Raw genomic sequence first — 22,822 nt, forward strand, 5'->3', positions numbered from 1 at the left:
CAATGGAAAGCCATCGTGAACGAAGCAACAAACAGGAATGATTAACCTTGCCCACAGCGCCTCAGGGAATCAGAAGATTTTTATTATTTTCAAATAGTAAGAATGTTCTTGAGAATATCCAGCCTCTCCTCCATGAGAAAATTGTTCATGAAGCAAGTAAAGAAGAACAGAGGAGGTTATGATGACATAACGTGCATGCCGAGCCTTTGAAATGATAGCCTCGTGCGAAAGAACATCAATCAGAAGGATTCTTTGATTTTTCCTTTTTGGAAAAAACAAAAACAAAACCAAAGACAACACAAAACCCTCACATTGTCCAGTACTATGCTCTTTACCATTTAGAATGGCTGGTAGCCAAGAAATGCAAACTAACCACGTATGAATGATACAGCTGCAAGGTTGTTCTGCAAAAACAAAAGAACTTTTTGTGGCCTAATAACGTTCCCTGACTCTAATCCATCTATGAACAGATCACTACTGATAACAGCAGCAGCAATGAAAAACCTTCTGGGTAAAAACATCTAAATTGCATAATATGTGGAAACTGTATTATTTTTATAAGAATTTAACCTCAAGCCTTCTCTGTGTATCTGATAGACACCCTCCCTCCCCCCAATATCTTAATCCTCTATATACAGGATCCACAAGCAGAACACATTTTCATGGTGGACTTTACCAAAGTACATTTTAGTTTCATGAAAATTCAATTAAACAACAGAGTACAATTATCTGTTTACTGGCAAACAGGCAGTCCACATTAGTTCAGCTCTGCTTTGCTGAACTGTGTTCAACTGCTCAAAGCATTCAAATGTTTCATTACGAGATTTCATCAGACACCCCTGGCTCCAGCACCATGGCACAAAAAATGGGACGCACAATGCCCACTGCTCTCCACATTTTGGCTGCTGCTTCTTAAAAGCTGCCCCTGCTCTCTACAGAAACTGTCTACAAGTATATCAAACGTTAGGATAGCTTCATGTATATATGGTTTGCATTATCCACATCTTATCTAGGCTGCTCCCTCCCTCTTTTTTTTAGCATGGAAAATCTAAAATTAACTGTAGTGGCTTTGCTTTCACCTCACTTCTGTCATAATACCTAAAAAATGATCAGTGATGGTATTTTATACTATATTAACCACATGCAGCCTTACACCCTGGTGTAACTTCCCACCAGTGCACATGAAGCTGCCCTGTCCCTGCACGGCTCAGCTGGCATCCACATGCTGATGGCACAAGACACATCTGATTGAATTTAAACCTGAAACTCCTGATAGAGCCAGAAAAAGCCTTGATCCTGGGATATGTTTCAAGTGAGCTGTCCCCCTTCCCAAAGCAGACAGATCTCAGATCTGAAATGTCACGCACAATTACCCTAGAGTCCTTGACTCTGAATCTCCAAATAACTCCTGGCATTATGCAGGCTCTCCTCTTCCCCCAACAACTTTCAGGACTTGATTTTAGTGAAGTACAAGATTTGTCCTTCATAAGTATTGGCTAAAATGAGAGCCATGACTTAACATGGAAAAAAAATACAATATTCATTCTTACAAATTAAGCAGCAGAATGCAAACTATTAGGAAACAAATAGTAAGAATGCCTCACTGTGCAGGCCATCTAAAGATTTCCAGGCTGCTTTTTATTCAATCTGTGTTTGGGACTTCTCTAACTAGGACAAAACCTCCCTCTTCGTGATGGTGGAGCATATAGACACCGGTATTTGGAATCAGGTTTGTATTGTGATTCAGTATTCTGATCATGTATTACAGTTGCTGTATCATGCTTGTGTTGTGATTTCCACATACTGCTATATCACTCCTCTAAATCAAAATCCCATGTAACATCAAATATCTTCAAATACCTAAATTTGGTATTAAAACACTAAACCCTCCTGCTGCCTCAGACCTGTTGGACAGATCACAGCCTGTAGGTCAGGACTGGCAGCTGCCAAGTCTCCTTGGCGCTACAGGGACGAGCAGGTCGGTGAGTTATGGGCCAGCAGCAGGGGTCTATGTTTCTACGGAACTCAGGAAGTAAGGCGGTGAGGTGGCTCATGACATCAAGAGGCCGCTTTGATGGCCACATGCATGGGCTACCATCACAATGGCCATCAGAGCAGTCTCCTGATGCTCCACGTCTCCAAGGAGACCTAGAGCAAGCAGGATCCAGACAAGCAGAGGCTGCTGTCCTTTGGGTGGTGTGCCGAAGAGGCACTTCACTGAGCCATGGACTGGATCATTCGGCTTGGCAAGGAAAGGCAACAGATTAAGAAGAGGGACATCTGGGATGACACCTCTGGCACATGAGTCATCACCAGTGCTTGTGTAAATGATAATGGGGTGGACCCCACGGAGCAAAGCAACAGAGTTGAACCCATGGAGGTGGGCCCACTGGCATTCCCTATAGGCATATGTTCTCACCCTCACTGTGCCCAGGCAAGAGGGCTGGTCATTCATGTGATGAATGTATTAAGCTCACTGTGCAACACCAGTGATCGCTAGTGCTGGTCTGAGATGGGGGCAGAAAATCATCGGCCAGCACTTCCTCCTCCTGCTTGGAAAAAGGCTCAGAGGAGATGGGCACAGGTGAGGTATGTGCTCGTGAAGCTCAGGGAAGAATATAGGGGGTGACCACAGCCTTGTAAAGAAAGCTGAACTGAGCTCAACACAAAGGGCACTGTAAAGTGGCCTTTGTTTGAGATAAATGGCACTATCAGTTGAGTGCATCACCTGTTTGTGTAAATGGACTTCCCTGAGTTAATCCAAAAGGTGTGAATGTCCTCCTGAGCCAGCCAGACCAGCATGGAGGAAGCGGCTACAAGTCTCAGGCCCACATAAAGTATAAAATATGGACAACTAATACAACAAACTTGGAAAAAAGCAATAGGTTTGAGCTGGCTTCAAGCCACGTATTCCTTTCCAGCGACTGGGAATGCTCAGCATCATGATGGTGAAGCATATAGAGACCAGCCCAAGGAATCACGTTTCTATTGTGTTTCCACTGTATATAACAATTGCTATATCATGCTTGTGTTGTAGTTTCAGCATATTGTTGTATTGCTCTTCTAAACCACAATCCCACATAATGTCAAATAACTTTAAATAAGTAAATCTAGTATTAAAACACTGAACTCTTCTCGTCTGAAATATCTGAAGGAACCTGGACAGAGAGAATTGGACTCTTGACAATCAGAGAGTCTCAGGAGGAAAAATGTTTTCTGTGGGCTGTTAAAATAATACTACTTACAATCTAGTGCTTAGAGACTCCAAACTTGCCCCTTTTTATTTTTATACAATGAAAAAACCAATAATCATAACAAAGAATATAAATAGAGTAGATTAGAATCTTCTCTCTCAACCAAGCAGTAACAGCCATGGGAAAGCAGTGATGACGCCGTTAAGTGCCTGTTCCCCAGCATCCTCTTCCTGTGAGCTCACAAGCCTGAAGACATTCTCAGAACTGTCATCTTACTGTGCGTGGAAATGAGCAACCAATTTTAAGGCAAATAAGGGGGGAGAGGGGGGAGGCATTAGGAAAAAAAGGAGGGGAAGTCTTTTAACCAGGAAATTAAAACCAGGATCTAACAAAAGCTTTAAGCATGTTTCTAATTTTGGCAAAGGAGGAGACTCAGCATCTTAAAGACTGTCTTTTTGTCTGGAATAGAGCTTTGAGATTTCCAAACAGGCAACAAGCAGTAAAAGAATTTCAACACACAGAAAAAAGAATGAAATTGAAGACAAAATAGCAGAAGAAAAATCTATCAGGATGTTGAATGCAAGGGAATGTGCTGAGAACTGGCTGTTGTTAAGACTGACACAACTTTTAAAAGCTAGCACAGAAGAGGAGGAACTGTTTTAAGTTGATAGATGCTTTAGAGTTCTTAACAAGAGAAAACAGGAAATACCTAAGGAATTGTTATTTTGGTTTTGGCAGATATTAGGGACAGACCTTTAAAGTGCCACAAGAGCAAAAGGATATCCTCTTTGAAAGGAACACAAGTCCTTTTCTAAAAGCTAAGCTCAACTGCAGGAGCCCTTAAAAACGAACTGATGCATGTGAATGTTAACATCCATGGCTCAATTCCCCAGCCAGCTCAGCTGAGATCTAATTCCAAGAGACAGGTATTTCAGCACAAAAGCACATGCCAACAAATTAAAAGCAGTATCCAGATGGAAGATGCAGGCAGCAATGGTCTCAAAAATCGGCACACAGTAGTAAAATATCAGGAAACTTAATTCCTTAAAAAGGATTACCTAGGAAAACAGATTTATAATCTCTAAAACCAAAATAAAACCCATCAAAACCATCAAAACAAATACAATCTGACTTTAAGAAGAGTTAATGAGCTTGAACTAAGATGTAGGATTAAAAACTAGATTTCTTTGAGATCTGCTAGTGAAAAAGTATATGGAAAAGCTACGCATTAATTATTTTTATTATTCTTAGCACTCCAAACCTCCTACATGCAAATCTTCCCTTCTTTGGTCTCACCTTCCCTGTCATAAAGAATGGCTAAAGATTACTCGGTGTATTATTCTGTGAGTTAATTCATTTGTAAGATTCCCAAGTATTAGGGACATTGAATGGAATGGAAATAGATATGCATATTGAACAAACAAAAATGTCCGAAGCATTCAAAGTATAAAAAGAACAGAACTGTTTTTTAATGTAACTGGATGTCAATACGCCTCTATAAATTTGGTGATTCAGAGGAGTTCTTAGCTTGTTCAAACAATTCAGATAAATTGATTTTGATCTATCCAAAATGATTAACTTTCATTTGTCTTTAAGAAAAAGATTAAAAACCATCCTTCAAAACCTCGGCAGATGTTAGAAAATGAACTTTGCTCTCTCACCCAGCTGCTCTTTTACTCTTTAAATAGAAGGTTCAGACTTGGGAGACCACTGATGTTCAGGACAAAAATCAAGCATGTTCTTAAAATTTGAGCAAGGGTTATTTAAGTATGTGCTAAGAAACCTTTCTCAATCAAGGTCATCAATGACATTTCAGGGGGAAAAAAACCCCAAACATATATATATTTATACACACACACACACACAGAGTCCTATGAGAATCAGCTTTGATGAAAAATGGGCTTGCCAACAATTCTGGCATGACAGGTGGGACCACAACTCAAATTTTCCCAGATTGTTAGGCTGTATTTTCATCTACAAAAATCAACAATGCAAGGCATGTTCAAGTCAACATCTTTCACACGTATCAGAGCTCAAAAAGCCCAAGCAAAACAGACAAAGCAAGACGAGTAGCTGTCATACAGATTTAGCTCCAATGATACAAACTTGTTATCAAAAGAAGTTATCAGACAACAGAAGGTTTCTCCTGTCTAATCTGTCACAGCGTAAAACATTAAGCAATTCTGACTCTGCACTGAGAAAAGGACAGCAACGGATAGGCTCTAGGTCCAAGCCATTGGCACCCAGTCTGCCTACCAAGAGTGGAGGAATCTGTGCTGTGTCATCAGGCGGCAAAACCCTTCCTTCAGGAGCGGATAAGTGACAAGATGCAGACGGCGTCTGATCTAGTGCTGCAGGCACAGGACATGTAGATGCAGGATTGTATTTACAAGAAGTTCAGTGCAGCTGAGGCTGCTCAAAACCCATGGAGGAAATTTTTGAAATGCTGGCATAAAAGAGACGGTGACAGCAAGGCAACACTAGCTGCAGGGAAGACACACTGCACTAAGCCTGCTGGGAACAGGAAAGAGTGATGGACAACCATTTTATTAATCAAGATACTCTCTCCAAGGTGCTAAGCAGCAAGGAAAGTGAGATGCAGTCAGCTGTTCTTCAAGTAGTTGCTTGTGCAGGTTAAGCTTGTTCTTACCAAGAAAGTAGCAGGTTAAGAAACTCTAGAAAAGTAACAAAACGAGGATTAAACCAAAGAGCTAACCTACAGTATTTCTAACAGCTGCAGCTCTCTCACAGAAAGCATGCACTGTGGAGTTTCCACTGTGGTACCTAACAAAGAGCTCTCTGCTCATAGGTCTGGTGGAAGGATTGACATTCTAACTAACATGGCGGTGTCTCTTCCCCTGACTGATCTTTCCCTGCCACAACCCCCTTAGATGGTGTACATAAACCGTCAATAGACCTATAGCTGGAATCCGTCAGCTGTGTTAGATAACTGAGTTATTCTGATTTCTTAACTAGTGTTTGTAAGTTCTGACAGCCACATTCAATTTTACTAAATGCACTTGTGCTGGCTAAAGCCTTTCATGATGCCTCCTTAGGGCTCTATTACAGGTCTCAGATTGAGACTGGACTGCTTGGGATTCATTGTGTTCCTGGAAAAAGGGCTAATTACAATGGCAATTTTGCACAGCAGTTACCACTAGTCTCTGCCTGTATTGCTCTTCCCCTGCAGAAGGTTAGAAACATGAAAATAAATAGAATTAAGTTTGTGTTTGTTATTAGAAGACGTGCAGCAATCAGGCGGAAAGGTTTTCATGTTCACCGCTAGGTAAAGGATCTGATGCATGAGAAATGGTAATGAGATAACAAATTAGCCATTGATTCAGACCCGCCAGTGGTGACTGAAAACCATTATGTGGTGAGTGCTCTTTTTTGGGGGTCTGTTTGAAGTATGTTGGTGGTCCTCATGTATTTCCTAGGAGAAAAACATCTGCTGAACAAAAACCACTATCAAAATCAATATAATTAGCATCTTTTTGAAACTCTCAGCTTAAAGGAAGGGTGGATCTTTTTCCTGATCCTGAGTTGATCTTTCTTGTGTGACAAATAGAAGCTTTCAGCTTCCAAGTTGTTTTTGTTGGATAAAGAAACAGTTTCATTTCCCAGGTCCGACTGTCTGGCTCCATCTATTAATTTTCATATACTTGGTTACATTAACGTTGATTAATGGTCGATAGTTTCAATTAAGCCTAGAAGACTTCAATACCTAAGTATCCATGCAATTTAACGGGACTGACGTACCTCTCACTTAAAACTACTTAAAAAATTGCCAACAATGTTAAATTAGGAACAGATACCAGAGGAGTAGTATGGAGCCCACTTACAAAATAAGCCTCCTGTACATCACTACTCTGACATCCAGAAAAAACTTCTGGAATCAAAGATCACACAAAATTATCAGAACAGAAGAATCCTGAGTCAGTCCTCTCATTGTGTACATTTTTAGGGGTGCTGAACATGTTTACTTTTCCAAAGCCAGCAAACAAGCAACGTCTTGGGAAAAAAGCTTTAAAATTAAAATTCAGACATGCTCCAATATCACCAGTATTTTCCCTCTTGAACTATTATTGTCCCATCTACATCTTTTATCTTCTTAGCACTGAAATTAAATCCCACTTTGGATGAAATGCCTAGTACACAATGCTAAAACCAGCAACCTTGGTCATGAGATGCACAAAAGGACTGTATTTGGTTGAAAAAACAAAGGCAGGCAAAACATATACTTACATAAATGAAAAACTGCCTACCGACACCTCAATCACAAAAAATTGCGTTTAGGATTTTTAATGACTATTCTTTCTTACATTACATGCAGTATGCTGAAACACAGATAACTCATATGGAAGAGGAAAAACTGCTCTACCTAAACTTGCATTCACCACACACCATGCCTGTTGGAATCACAGCCTTCTAAGGCAAAGGCAAGTTTCTTGGTGCTGCCGCTCACACACAGGGAGAATACTCTGCTTTTAGAGAATCCAGCTCACTTTTCCCTGGTTTCTATTAGAGCTACCCTTGGGGCTAGTCTGAAATAAGATAAATTAGAGATTAAAATAACCAATCACATCAACTCCTCCATCAGTGAAAGACAGACTCTCACAATATATTTACTCCTATGCTACCAGGCTTCTTTTGAAAGTCCCAAATGCTAAGGCTTTCATTACACTGCAATGTAAAACTCAGCTGATGGAGAATTTCTTGAAGGAGAGCGCTTTGGAGGGCAGGTGCTCACTCATGGTGCTGTTATAGTGGATGAGCTCAGAGGGGGAAATCCAGACAAGAATACAGTTAGTAGGCTGCTGGGTCAGCCTTAATTTGAATACCAACTTCAAAACTTTATAGGGTCGGCTCTGAACTATAAAACTTTACACTTGACAACAAAGTTATGGTATTTACTGAAAGGGGCGGGGGAGAGAGAAGGAGGGGAAAGGGAAGGGGAGGGGAAGTAGGAAGAAGGGAAGAGGGGAAAGGAAGAAAGGAAGAAAGGAAGAAAGGAAATGAAAATCGAAAAGGAAGAAAAGGAAAGGGAAAGGGAAAGGGAAAAGGAAAGGGAAAGGGAAAGGGAAGGAAAAAGCCAGAGGAAAAAAAGGCTCAGAATCAGTGAATTCACAGTATAATCAGTAATCTAATTGAGGAAGATGCTGATTGTATTCAGTAATGTAATACTGTAACTGAAGAGCCACCCATGACAATTGGGACATTTTCTGTTAGGTTTTTTTTGTGGTTAAAATTTGCACTTTTTGAAATGGAAAGTCTTACGTGAATTAAGGCTTGTAAAACTTGGCTTTTGAAAAGTATTTTCTCATACCATATCCGTGCAATCAAAAAGTTAAATTACTCCTTTCCCCCTCCTCTCTCATTTTTCGGTTTCTTTTTCTTTGCTGAACAGCAGCAATTCTGGAAATACTATATACTCGAGGATTATATACAGGGTGGTGGAGGAAAAGCTACATATAAAATGCTGTTTTAATGAGCTTTAACAAAAAGGATAAATGTAGAATCAGACATCCAGCACCCTTCCCCTCCCTATTGATGTCTCTTACATTGTAGAAGGTAAATTGCAGACACATCATAGACACTAAGGCAGTCCTAGTAAAGTGTAGGCTGTTTTGCCCCTCTTTCAAGTTCCTGTGATTGAACCTGGGAAAGACCTTTCTATGATCTTGTGATCAAATGCTGCCATTCAAACAAGAAAGACTAACAGAAATGGCCAAGAAACGAGGCTTTTACAGCTGCTAAGGACTGCTGACCAGCATAATGACATTGTTGTGACAAAAAAAAAAAAATCAAATAAAGTGTCAGCCTCCTGCTTTCCCAGTGCTTTCAGGCTGAATTGCTTTTCTGTGTTGTGCAGTACCATTTGAGGAGGAGAAGGGGGAGAGAGAGACTTCAAATACACAAGAGGCTCCTGGTATTCAAAACATATGGAAACTGCTGTTGTGATACCACTCATCTTACTTTGCCTGGACGAATCACAAAGGGAAAGATCTTCACATGCTACTTCAGACACTTCACGCCACTTCACGCTCTCGGGGGGGGGGGGGGGGGGGGGGGGGGGGGAGGGGGGGAAGCCCCGCAGAAGAGTCCTCAATGCTCCTCTGGTGGCAAGGAAAGTTTTACTTTTGGAGGGAGGGAGGGAGGGAGGGAGGGAAAGTGGCAGAAAGGCAAGACCAGGAAGCGGGGACAGACCCTGTATACTCCTTTCTCGTTATATGTGCCTTCCCTCTCTCGTTACACTCCCTTTCTTGCTACATAGTCCCTCCTAAAGGCATCAGCACCAAATTTCTCCCAAAATGCTTAAGTGTTAAGCACCAAGCACCTGCAGGCTGACTTCCGTTCACAAAAGCACTCAGAAGTTCAGATACATATCCTCTCTTTCAAGCCACCTAATTCTTCGCAAGCTCTGCCAGTAAAAATGTATTTGGAGAAAACCCTCCACACCAGCCCTGATGGAGCAAACCCACCCGAGGGCCTCCGTGAGGCTGTCTGCTGCCCAAGTGTGCTCAAAGGCAGCAGATGCCGTGTCCCCGTTGAGCCCTGCAGGCAGCACAGACCAGGCGCACATCACCTGGATGCTTACTGATTTACAGCAGTGTTCCAAAACGTGCGAAAAATCAATGCTCCAATTTTATTGGGACATCTCAAAAGTCCAATCCCAGAGGCTTCCACTTCTGGTTGAAATATGGATGCCCAAAGCAGTGTGTCAAAAAATACCTATTTGTACATTGTTAAGCTTCAATACAACTTTTTTGTTCAGGTTAGCTGAAATTTACAGGGCAAAGGTTCAGACTGAAACTTTTGACTTAAACTTCTCTATACTCCGAATTTAAAAATGTTTAATGTGAAAGCAAGTGGAAAAGTGTGAGGGAGGGAAGAAGGAGGAGGAAAGGAAGAATTTTTCTATGAAAGGGCTGAAAGGGAAATAATTTTCCTTGGTTAAAAAAAAAAAAAAGATCATGTAAACCACTTGCTGGATATTATTGAGCATAACACACTATGAGCTCAAGTGGTTAGTCTGTGCTCAGCTAGATTGATACCCTTGCTCAAGTTAGCTTTTTAAATGAGTTTTAAACTAGCTGGCTCAGGTGTGACAACAGTATACTGCAGCAGTAGGGCCTGCAAAGCAGATGTACTCCATCATTTAAAGTGTCCTGAAGGGACTAATAACATAATGCAGGAGAGAAAGAAACAGGAGGAGTTGTGCCACTGCTGGCCACAGTTGATGCAAAAGCAGAATTCCTCCCTGAAATCTGAATCATGTACAAATGAGTTTACAATGTTCCACATTGTTTCATGCTCTGATTTGCATGTTTTTATTTGTTTGTTTTGCTTTGTTTTAAATTGCCAGCCCTTTAGACCTAAACAATCTGAAATTCAAGCTGTGAATCTTTCTGGCTCATAAATTTTGCCTGCCATAACACCTGCGCAACTCGTCTGTCTTGTCTTGGATTTTACAAGTGCATCCAAGGAACAGCACTGTCCCTGGACCAGAAACTTGTCGACACTTCTCCTGCTGATGTATGAGGCACGACAGAATTCATTGCACACGCTCTCAGCTGTGCTGGTTATGCAGCAATAACATACAGAAGAGACTTTTTTGTTCATAAGCAAATATATCTGCCATTGCATATAAAGGGAATGGATTTGCTGAATTAGAAGATTTACACAGTCACTCTTCATAGCAAAAATGCACTTTGAGTTAAAAGAAAAAATGCATATATTAAAATTAGTTTAGATAAACTGTGACACAGTTCATTACCACTAGATACTACAAATGAGAAAGGAATGCAATTCTCCATTTACGCTGCAGACTTCCGGAAATCTTAGGAAAGATATGACAGGTGATACTGCGACAGAAAGAAACAAGGAATGATCTTTTCTCATTTATATGCCATATTGTTCTCTAACTTCAATCTTATAAACCAAGTGAAAGATCTTAATCCACACTGCAGTAATGCTGTTTTATACATCAAGACCTGAATTACTGCAATACCACAAACAAACTGATCTTATGTGTTTTTTTATTACTTCTAGTTACAAAATAATGAAAAAAACTGTGAACAAATTTCTCATTAATTATACAGCCAGATGACAAAAGTTGGTATTTCATAATATGGTTATTCAAAATACAAAAAGAGATGGTTCTTTTCCTAAGAACTTACAGACCAGTACAAGCTCAAATAAAACAAGACATAAATATGTAGCACATCAGATCTTTGAGACTGTCCCCATCATCAATATTTTTATATATTTCTGGAAAAGCAGGCCTTAGACAATGTCAGCACTCTGTCTTCTCGCACACAAATTCCCTGATGAGTCCAAACTACGTGACTTAGCACTGATACACACCTCCTAATATCTGAAAAACAAATTAGCTCAACTCACGTTCTTCCAAGAAATAAGTGCACACGAGTTATTGGGGTTTACTGGGTAAACATCTAATTCTGTATCCTCCTAGCCAAAGGGAGTCTTTGTTTGAGCTAAATGGAAATGAGATCAAGTCTTGAGTAGATAGGAGAATTTTTTTTTCTAGAAAGTATCCCTTGCCTTTAAAGAATATAAAATCCAAGAAATCTAGGAAATTTGGAATGAATCTTTGCAGCAAGACATGGAAATATGTGCTATGAAACCAGAAGATCTACACAAATGTCAGCACAGCAAGGACAACTGAAGGTTACATAAACATAATTCTGGAGAAATAAAAAAAGGAGCTAAAGACAGAGAAACCTGTCTTGTTCAGTGATACAAAATGACACACTTTACATTTGAAATTCTCAAGAATGCCATGGAGCAAAACAAATATCATCTGACTTTTAAAGGCTGTCTTTGAAAGGAGGGAGACAGTCCAAGAAACACTTGATTTCAGTTAAAGTCACAACCTATTGGAGATCTATCGCTGAAGAGTTGGTACAGGCTGGATTAACTACAAGCAGTATTTGGCTGAGTACCAGAAGGAGGGCAAAGCCAGGAGCCTCCGCTGGTAGTGTGTGACAGCCATGGCTCTAAAAGGGAGAGCAGAACATGCAGCACTGATGAGGTTGGCCACACCACAGAAGCCTGCATGAGCCACAAAACAAAGCCACAGAGACCTAACCAGGGAACTGCTTTCTAAGCAAAAAGTTTTGTATTTTCTACTAATTCAGTACCCATTCTGTAGTTTCTTGGTTAGAAAGTCCATCTTTATGACCGTCTCTGGCAAAGTCTATGTTATCTCAACCATTATGTGATGTCCGAAAAATAAAACTCTGTTTCCCTAGGGACACTCTCTTCTGACAGCTGTGTATACCACCAAGGCACCTCTTAACGTCCAACATGACCCAGGCAACAGGTCCACAGAACCCACTCCGCACTGAGCAGTTTGTCAGAGAGACCTGAGACGGGGACTGCCGCCTGCATGTTGCTGAGGACGTGGGAAGCACCTGGAGTCCAAAGCAGGAGGAGTTACAGTGGCCTCATGGTCATCACCAGGACTCAGGCAGGACAATAAAAGAAGGAATTAAAGATTTTAACTGTCTGTCAAAGACAAAGACTGGGAACCGACGTAAGTTAAAAGGATGTTTAGAGGGTTCAAGATGTAAAAGAAATTTCTGCTAACAATGAGCTGAGCACGTGCATTCATGGAGCACAGAAAGTGAAAGATAACAGCGATTCCATAAAAAATGACAGCCAGGAATTGGAAACAGGATAAAGAAATAGAAAATTTGTTAAACAGTTATTTTTTGCAAAGGTCTTTACATGGATCATATTTTCTGATACAGTAGGGAAGGATTTATGTACTGCAGTCAGCAGATAACAATGACGATATTTACAAAACTGAATTCTTAGAAGGTAGACAATATAAAAGATTCAGATAACATTAACACCATATACATTAAAGGAACTGAGGATACAAGTGAGGGAATTTGGTTTTTTTGAATAAAGATAATTCTTGAGGATAACAATATGTAAAAGATAAACCCCTTTTTAAACTAGCTCCACTGAGTATTACCAGTACCAAACCTAGCAGAATGCCCTTTATTCTGTTTAAGTTCTCTGTAGCGCTCAACAAATGTTTTAAGCTAACTACAAACCAATATCCAGTTTCTACCTTTGGCTGCTGTTTTGTCTTGTTTAAAATGTCAAATACATATACATATATACAGAAAGTGAGATAGAAAGACATGGATATTTATAGTAATGTATTACTTACCTTGATAAAGTGAGGTAAACTACCCAAGAATACAGTTTTGGAAGAGTTTTTCAGTGTTTTATGCAGATAAATGAAGAGACAATTAAATAAAAAGATAAACCACCAAACTAAGAGAAAGGGGCTAAAAAGTTATCAAACAAAACATTTTAAGTTCATACATTCAGAAAAACAATTTACAGCATCACTAATGACAAGATATTATTTTTTCATCCACTAAGAGAAAAAGAAAATGTTGCTACTATCCATTGCACAGTTAACCCTCAACTGGAATACTGTTTTCTCATGACCATTTTAGCCACAGTCTCCTAGAAAACATGTTGCTCTAAACACATTATTCCATGTTCTAAGTCTACTTCTCTGAAGCAAAGATTAAGTATTTGAATTTACTCTCTGTGGTTAGAGAACCTAAGAAATGACCTAAGAGAAATATTTAAACTAAAGAGAGAGGCAGAAAATATCCATTCTTTCTGGTGAAATGAGTCCATAAAAATGCAGTGCTTGGGACCTTTTCAAGAGAAAAATGTATGGCCAATAATGATTAAAGCAAGATATGAGGTATTTGCAAACACATCTGTATTGTTGCAGATAATTTCTTTCTATTTAAGAGTTTCTACTCTAGTAAAAGTCAGTCCCAAAATGCCACAGTCACTTGTTACTTGTGGGGTTCTTAACCTACACAAGAATAGTACTTCCCTTTTCTTTCTTTTTGTCAGATATTTGTGACCTGGCATTAAAATTAGCAATAAAAGCCACACAGAGCTACTACGAAAGAGGAAGATTCTTGACCGTGCATTGTAGCATTCATGTGTCTCACTTTTTTGAAATTTTCCCTGAGATAGGAATTGGCCCCATGTCCTCTGACAACCAATAGTATTTACAAAGCAAATGAAATTTAGGAAGTACTATAATGACTAGAAAATGCTGTGAGGGAGCATAATGGACATATCAGCAGAGGATAATTACCGCAATTAAGGCATGTTCCTGTGAAATTCCAGAGAGAAAAGTAAGAACTCATTAAGTCTTTGCATTTATTCAAAAAGAGAAAATGAAGTTTTTAAAGACTTTCAAGGATACTGGGAGATGAACAAAAACTCTGTGCAAAGACTGTACCCTAAGCTTGCCCATCCAAAGAGAAATCAATTTGTTACTGACAGAAAAGCTAGGAATTTTTACTCGAATTCAGTGATTGCAAAATGTGGTAGATTAGCAGGATTTCATATAAAGTCTCCTATTCACCAACAAAAAGAGATGCAGCACTGAAAGACTGAGGGCAAGCTATCTTCATCATTAGTAGTACCCTTCACATCTTGATGGAGACGTACTGCGCTATAGTCTGATGCATTCATTTGCTGATTTCTCTTTCAGAGTGGCAATATGAGGCCTATACAATTAGTTTCACGTGGGGCTGCACTCTATAGGAAGAAAATATACCCAGTAGGCCCTGGTCTATTTATCTCAGAAAAGCAGTGCTAATAAAGGGAAAACAAAAACAAACACAAAAAACCATTAAAAAAATAATCACTCAAAGCTACTCAGAATATTTATGAAGTTCACTTGGAATCTGCCAAGCACTGAGAGTTTGCAGATTTCTGGAGACAACTGTACTTTCTCAGTCTGGAAGAAATGCAAAGATATTAACTAATTATTTATGGGACAACCAATTATTTTGTACTGTCTATCTAAGACTGAACATCATGAAATGCTTATTAGTTGAGCAAGCAGGACAGTGGAGCAATTCCCTTTGGAATGGAACGAAGCCAAGGAGTTGGACAGAGAAGACACCCTTAACGAGAATAATTCACTAACACAGACACAATACTGCTCAATTTACCTAGGCATTACACATCTGACCAGCAAAATGTTTCAAGTGCCAGAAAATAACCTTTACATCGTCACTGGGTTGAAGCAGAGTGGTCTGGAGCTGCAAGAGCTCAGCTCTACAGTTTTTAAGAGACAACAGACAGTAGTTGAAGTTAGAAAGTCAAACAAGGAATGATATATTTTTGCCTTGGGAACATACAGAATACAGAGCCTCCAGAGCGCCCTGTGTGCCGTCCTTTCCTTGCAGACGCAACACTGCTTTGCCCTTTCCTGCTGTATTGTTGGCCTGGGTCAGCTTAGATGTGTGACTCCTGGCTGGGCTCAAATGTCCAGGTACACAGCTGTGACTCTCCTGTAATTTCTATCTTATTTCCAACAAAAAAAATACACCCAATTAAATTTACATCTCATTTGCCGAGGAAACACTAGTTGGGAAAGAGCTCTATTCAAAATGAATATTTGAGATAACTCTTTGGGAGGATATAACTAAGTCATGGTCCATGGTTTATTCATCGTGAAAGCCAGAGCCATGGTGCCCAGTCTTTCTGATGGGCTGTTCAGCATCACGTAAAAGCTACCTACTCCACTCCTTCTTCCATCATGACTTGGTAACCAGGCACAACTGCCCCCACAACACGTGAACATTTTATCCTACAGACATGGTATTCCCACACACATACATCCCACTGTGTCACCAGGATCACACCTCGGGGAACGCAACTGGGGAAGACAGCATGGATGGAAACTAGCTGCCAAAACGGTTTGTCTGGTCCGTAATCCCACTGCCTCAGGAACCACGGTAGTACAAAATGGCCTGCAGCCAGGCTGATATCTTTCTCAATGGGCCTCATGCAACCTTCTTTTAGCTGGCAAGCCTGAACCAGAACATCAGAGCTTGGGTGAGACGAGATGTGGACAAAAATGTAAAACCCTCCCAGTTCACTGCTATGCCTGAAAGAAATCCAGCTGAAAATCTTAAATCAATTTAATTTAACCCTAAAAGGATTGATTAATTTTCTCTCGCAGTAAGATCATGTCTTTGAGCAGTAGAGGTTAATAACAGATAGTGTTACATACTTCCGCTAATGTTCTGCGGTTCCTCATTTTTTAACTGAAATCCATAAAGAGGTCACAGCAATAACTAGAGATTATTTTCTTTCTATGCCAATTACTGAGATGCTGGGAGGATAATTTTCAGACTCTGATTGTGATTTTCCAAGTACACGAGGAGACTCGATTTTCCTTCCTTCTCCATGCAGGAAGATAAGCAACTGCCAGGAGGGGGACAAAGCAAGACGCTTCTATCTTTGCTGAGAGGCTTAAATACAGGTTCATAGCACAGATGTATAAACTGAGTAGAAGCTCTAAAAGGAATCTACTTCAAGAAGAAGAAACTAGGACTGAGTGGGTTTTTGCACTTGATCAAAGATAAATGAGTGTGAGTGGCCAGTATCACTTGAATCGACCCAACTGCTTAAGTGATCATGTCTGTCCTCCGGCTTCTTAAGAAGAGGAATGAATACAAAAAATCTTTTAAATATGGATTTGAAGAGTGCCCTACTTTAATATGCAGGCACAAATATTCTCCTTTATGTGGATCAAATACCCTATGATAATTTCTAATTATCTGTGTTTGGAGCTACAAAATCTGTCCTCCAAAAATGGAGGACAAAATGGGATCTTACAGATATCTAGTGCATAGTACAGTGAGTTCAGTTACTGGTTCAGTGGCTTTGCCCCAAGCTGCATTATGCTTTTTCTGCATCTGAATGGTACTCAGGTAAACAAAAACTCTTAAAATAGTCACTTCCCAGCTCATCCTTGCAACTAAATGCCATCTGATCACAACAATCATGAGAGAAACATAGTAGACAATTTTCCCACATGGACACCTTCTTCAGGAAACTAAGAGCTGATTCACATCCTTTAATTGAGAAAGCAGCAAAAGTTATAAGCACTAAAATCCAATTTCAGTGTATCTCTTGGAACAAAAGTAAGTAATCATGCTATCTCATCAAGACTCCTATTTTGATGTCCCACATTGTTCATGTTGAATACCCAGTATATTCCTAATTAAAAAATGAAAAAAAAAAGAAAAGAAAATTATTTTCAACTTCTACCTTTCATTCTTTACCATGTAGCCTTTTTGTCTCAAGAAGGCACTGTAAGAATATTCTGCTTTATTTCTGGCTCAAATGATGTGTGTCCTCTCTGAGACAAATGGGAATGTGACCATGGAGCATGCAGGGAGGGTTATAATGACGAAGCTGCACTTACTGATTCCTTGCTATTCACAGTCTTTCCATTGGGTGTTGCTATGATATTAAACAGATTACTACTGGGACACAACATATGCGTACAGAAAGGCATGCCAAAGGTTTAAGGTCTCTGCCTACGTTGCTTTGCCCATTGTTCTATGCAGGCCAAGTCTGTTGTACTTCACAAAGTTGCTGGTGTACTTCATTAGCTGGTGTTGAGAAAAATTGTCAGTGACTACTTTTGGAAAAGAAATCCATAAAATGGAGTCTTGCAGCTTGTACTAAAAGTTTTATACTCTTTCATGAAGGTGATCTGACTAAAATTTATGTGTACATTGCAGCATTCAATTACTGTACACAGTAGCTGTGCAGATGGCTCTCTTTTAATTAGAGTATTTAGTGCATCTTCTGCATAAAGAACCAGGCAATGAATAAGGAGGAATTTAATGAAAGTAACCAAAAAAGGAAATAGTTTAATGGAAGTTAAAAAGGAGGAAAAAAAAAAAAAAGAGAATAACTTAGGATGCAATTCTTGCAAGGATTTCCTGCTCATTGAATATAGCTCTTCAGACAATCTGAGGGAGAAATCTTTGCAGATTTGTGGCCTCAGGGAGGTCTTGTCAAGCACTAAGAATCAGGCAATTGATCACTAAACTTTGCATAGCTGATGGCCACACAGACAACAGCTGAAGATTTCAAAAGCAAGATACTGGCTGGAACTTGGCTTTCGATGTGGCACAGACACACAAATGAATGTATTCTACGGGTATTGTCAGAAAATGGCAGGATTTCATTAAGTTATGGCACGTACAAACGGTATAAAATCACTTAATATTTGAAATATCCTCAGTTAGTATTAACAGCTGTTGCTGTTAATACTAGTAACAGTAAATAGTAACACTAACTAGTAACTGTAAAGAATACAAAGTTACTACAACCTGAAATCCTGGCTATTTTATAACCTATAACGCAGTTGCTGATCTAGTTATATTCCTAGCTTGTTAGAAAAGCACCGGCATTTACTTATGTGGCCTTTGCTCTAACTGGAAAAAGATCACACACAATATACGCATTTAAAAGGAAAAAATGCAGTAAGACAACATGATTTTTATATGTACTTAAATTTACTACCGTCAGTCATAAATGCTTGAGTAATACAAACTTGGGCAAGGAAGAAGTTGCTACGGGTCACAAAGGATTGGCTTCAGCCAGGGAAGTCATACGCCCTCTTAGCAGGGCCAGTAATATAAGCCACTCTCAACATAAATTCCAGCATTTCTGTATTCTAAACTCTTCAGTGAATTTTAAATTTCATAATGATGGCTAGACTTACCTGGTAGACCGGGTGGGGTTTTCAGATATTTGCCATTAAAATGTTGAATTACTACTTCACATTTTTCTGTAGACTCCATTCTGGAAAAGAGAAGAGAGTGGGATGGGGGTAGAGGCAATACATGTTACTAGACTGTTATGAAAGTGCTCAGTCAGCAAAAACAAAAAGGAAAGGGAGAAAAAAAGGACAAGCACAGATGCTGAGAGAAATCTTCAAAGCTGTTCTTGCTGATTTCTGCGGAGAAACTGGTTGAGCTCATTACGGTACGGTGTGGCTTGCGAGGAGGACCTGCCACCCTCAAAGCCTGCAGCTGCGCTCCCGGCTGTGTGTGAGCCTCAGCAGTGTCAATGAACAGTCCCCTTTTGGCTTCAGGGGATCACCCTGAACAAGGACATTCTTTATGCTCTCACGTGCCACTTGGAAAGGCAAAGGACGTGTTTCTAGATTCCTCGTGCACCCAAAATAACTTCCAATGGCATGAAAAAAAAATACAGGATTTGGAGAAGAAACCAGAGGATTAAGCAACAATTATTAAGGATTACAATGTTAAAAAAATAACCTGCAAAGACAGACTGCATAGCAAAACCAAAGACAATGCATATATGCCTATTACAACATAAAGCCAATTTTTGAGTGAAGACCGTAATTTACACGTAATACTGGCAGGTGAAATGCCTTACTCTTCATCTCATGTGACCTCAAGATAACTTTCAGCATTGAGACATTAAAGCATTAACAGTGAACTGGTACACGTATTATTGAAGGAACTGTAAAGAATACAAAGCTACTAGTCAAATCCCAAACCATGGTTATACGACATCTGGGAATTCACCGTTCTTTCAGGTCTTGTAAATTGAGTGCGCACTAGTCCAGAGAACAGTTGACTTTGCTACAGAGTGAGTATAGAAGCTTTGAAGCGACGAAAGAGAGAAATGGAAAGCTAATAAGCAAGCAAAAAGAAAAATCATACTGCTTTTGTTTTTCGTAGAAAAATTGTGTTTAAAAACCATGTTCAATGCTCCTTCAATACACCAATGCTTACCTCCAGGTACTCTCTGCAAAATAACTCCACTGACATAAATATTGCTTACTTCTCACCAGTCTAGATCTTTTTAAAATTAATTTATCCACCACCCTTCCTGTCACATGGTTTTGGGAAAGAGTGGCTCACATAGAGCAGCAGTTTGTCTCCCAGCGTACAAGTTTGCCAGAGTTCAAAGGACCGCCCCACCACCACCAGGAAAAGAAAAAAAAAAAAAGTAAATCCTGATTGCCTGATTAATTCTCCGAGCAAGTCAAAGTCTTTTGTCAGTATGTTTCCCGTGGAATCATTAAAAATTGTCCCTTTCAGGTTGTATCACTGCATATCACGTGGGCTGGGCCATTTCTACAAGCACAAAGACAGCAACTTAGATTGTTCACTTTGGCTTCATTCAGATTTAACTAAGCGAATGTCTGCACTGAGCCTTTAGAGGCTCTTGTCTCTGAAAGAATAAATGCAATAAAAGTCTGTTTTCTGTAGCTGCAGGCGCTTGGTGTCAAACCATGTTATGTTGCATCACACAGCAGTGACAATTTTATTTTAATACATGGGGTACATTTTAACAAGCCAAAGCAGTCCCTGCAAAGAATGCAATATATAAGCTGCCAAGTGAAAGAGACTCAGTGCACTTCATGCATTTCATGTGGGAAGAGAATAAAAGTGAAACCCATAGTGTTCTGGGATAAAAAGGCCATCATTCGAATAGCACTCTGAAAATGAATGTGCACATTTTCTTCTCAAGTTTCACAATTAACGGCTCTCAAATGCCATTGCTAGCTATCTGTAATCTGGCACACGCTTCGCTTGAAACCGACACTGGCATTATCGACTCAGTTTGAAAAGGCAGCACAATAGACAAAGCCGTCTATACACGTTCCCTTCAGATATGTTGCTGAGTAACAACTGCATCCATCCCTCGTCTCCCCTACCTGAGTCCCCGCATGCATTCTGCAACGTGTGCCTGTGGGGTAGACCTTCCTCCCGGCCGCGCCGAGGCTGGCCAGGCAGCCCCTAACTAATCAGGATGGCATCTATCCCAGGGCCACCTAAGTATGAATTGTAATTTACACTTGTCCACAATACCTGTTTTTTAGAAATAACCCTTTCACATTGTGTTCTTCAGGATGATTAGCTCACTGACTGACTGGGAAGAACGAAGGGTATAGAGTAACCAGACATATTACTAAAATTGTCTGATACTTGCCATCACAAGACCCTGGTTTTAGTTTAGTTAAAACTCTGATCAACATCAACCACTTAGGTGGCAATGTCTACAGCAGGCACCTACCCATTAGCTGAACCTATCTGCACACATCAATTCAGACATTCCTCTTTCTCTTCTTACTTGTTTTAGTGATAAAGACTAGCCATAGCTGGGAAGAGGCCCAATAAAAATACACTTTTCTTAGGTCCACACTAATAAATTCTACCTACTTTTTCTTCAAAAAGCTGTGGCACTCCTCTATTGTAGAATGTGTTTGGAAACTCAGGGGAGATGGACAAAATATGCTTTTTGTCACGAATTTATTCTTCTTGTCTGAGACAGAAATGTTTCAAAACATTGGATGAGACTGGTATTTAATAAAAATATCATTAACAGGAATGTTACATGTTAAAAGTTAGCCTCCAGGGGACAAGTTTTCTACAAAAGAATGTAATCGGAGCACAGGTAAACTTGGGGGAAGAGCACTCTTAAATCCATTTTTTTAGTGTTGGGGTTTTTTTCATAACTGATAGAACAAATATGTGGCAAATGATAATATTCTGCAGAAAATACAAAGATCTTAGATGTTTCAAAACCTTCTGTTGAAAGATACAGATATTGAACTCTCCTGCTGGAAAGGGGAGGACATAAGCTTCACATGGTGACAGAAATTTGCTGCTGATCAGATCATTCACAAAGTATCATTTTCAAATTCCTTTCAACAGTATGTTTTTGGTGCTGATCCTAAGAGGATCTTAGATAGTAATTCACGTTTAAATGCAATTTGGAGATAACTATAATGCATCTGAGTATTATTTTGAATAAGGAAATGCACTGCAGAAAAAAAATTATCAAAGCCATAGGCCAGATTCTTATGGTATTTTTAAAGGTACAGGTAATAATCTAAAACAAAGAAATTAACAAAACTATGAAATTTATTTTCACCTGTGTCTATATATCTCCAGGTTCTGGAAACTAAGTTGTAAAGTTCCCAAATACAATATGAGTAACTAGACTGTCTATATTCTATCCAATTGGAAAGGAAGTGAATTTAAAAAAACGTGAAAAGGAAGACTATTTTTATTTTTTTTTTCTAGCCACGGTTTGCAAATTTAAGATATTTCAATATGATTAGTAAAAGAACAAAATTTGGGAGTGCTTAAGCAAGTATCACAACCAAATAATTTGCTGTTCACATCTTGCTGTTAAATATTTATTTTAGATCATTTAAAAAATGTATATTACTCTCTCTACAGACCATAGTGGCTCCAAAGTAGTCATTATGTGTTGTTATAAGTAATAGGGAACCTTTACCATGAAAAAAAAAAAAGGAAAAGGAATTTATTTTAAAACTAAAGCTCTTACACATGCTTATTATAAAGATTGATGCAATGTCAAGAAACAACTTAATAAAATTTATATACAAGGAATAACATGATGATTACATAATTATTACATGAGAAATATTTAGTACCATGTAATTACCAGGTAGTGGTAAAATGTGGGTTTGGTTTACATATACCCTGTAGTCACTTTGCTTAATAATAATAATGTAAATGAGAATCAGGACTATATTTTTTTATATCCAGAGTAAATATTTAAAGATTAAATTGTTACTACCACATTTATGTTATGATCACCATATGAATCTTGTTGTTTTCTTATATTTATAAGAGCAGGAATTATAAATCTTGGGAGGTAATGTTTCTTTACTATTTAAGGCATTTTGCAAAGATGGAAGTAGGTAGGTAGTAGCAATATAA

General features: G+C 39.3%; 1 protein-coding gene across 4 annotated transcripts in view; it reads right to left on the reverse strand.

The window, feature by feature from the left end:
- Positions 1-22,822, reverse strand: part of RBMS3 (RNA binding motif single stranded interacting protein 3) — a 711,100-nt gene that overhangs the window by 118,363 nt on the left and 569,915 nt on the right. For all 4 annotated transcript variants that reach the window (XM_050891487.1, XM_050891490.1, XM_050891489.1 and 1 more), the window contains one exon: positions 18,814-18,893. In XM_050891487.1, the coding sequence (XP_050747444.1) occupies positions 18,814-18,893 (80 nt within the window). The remainder of the gene's footprint in view (positions 1-18,813; positions 18,894-22,822) is intronic.

Source organism: Gymnogyps californianus, chromosome 2, assembly GCF_018139145.2.
Source record: "Gymnogyps californianus isolate 813 chromosome 2, ASM1813914v2, whole genome shotgun sequence".
In the NCBI taxonomy this organism is placed as follows: Eukaryota; Metazoa; Chordata; class Aves; order Accipitriformes; family Cathartidae; genus Gymnogyps; species Gymnogyps californianus.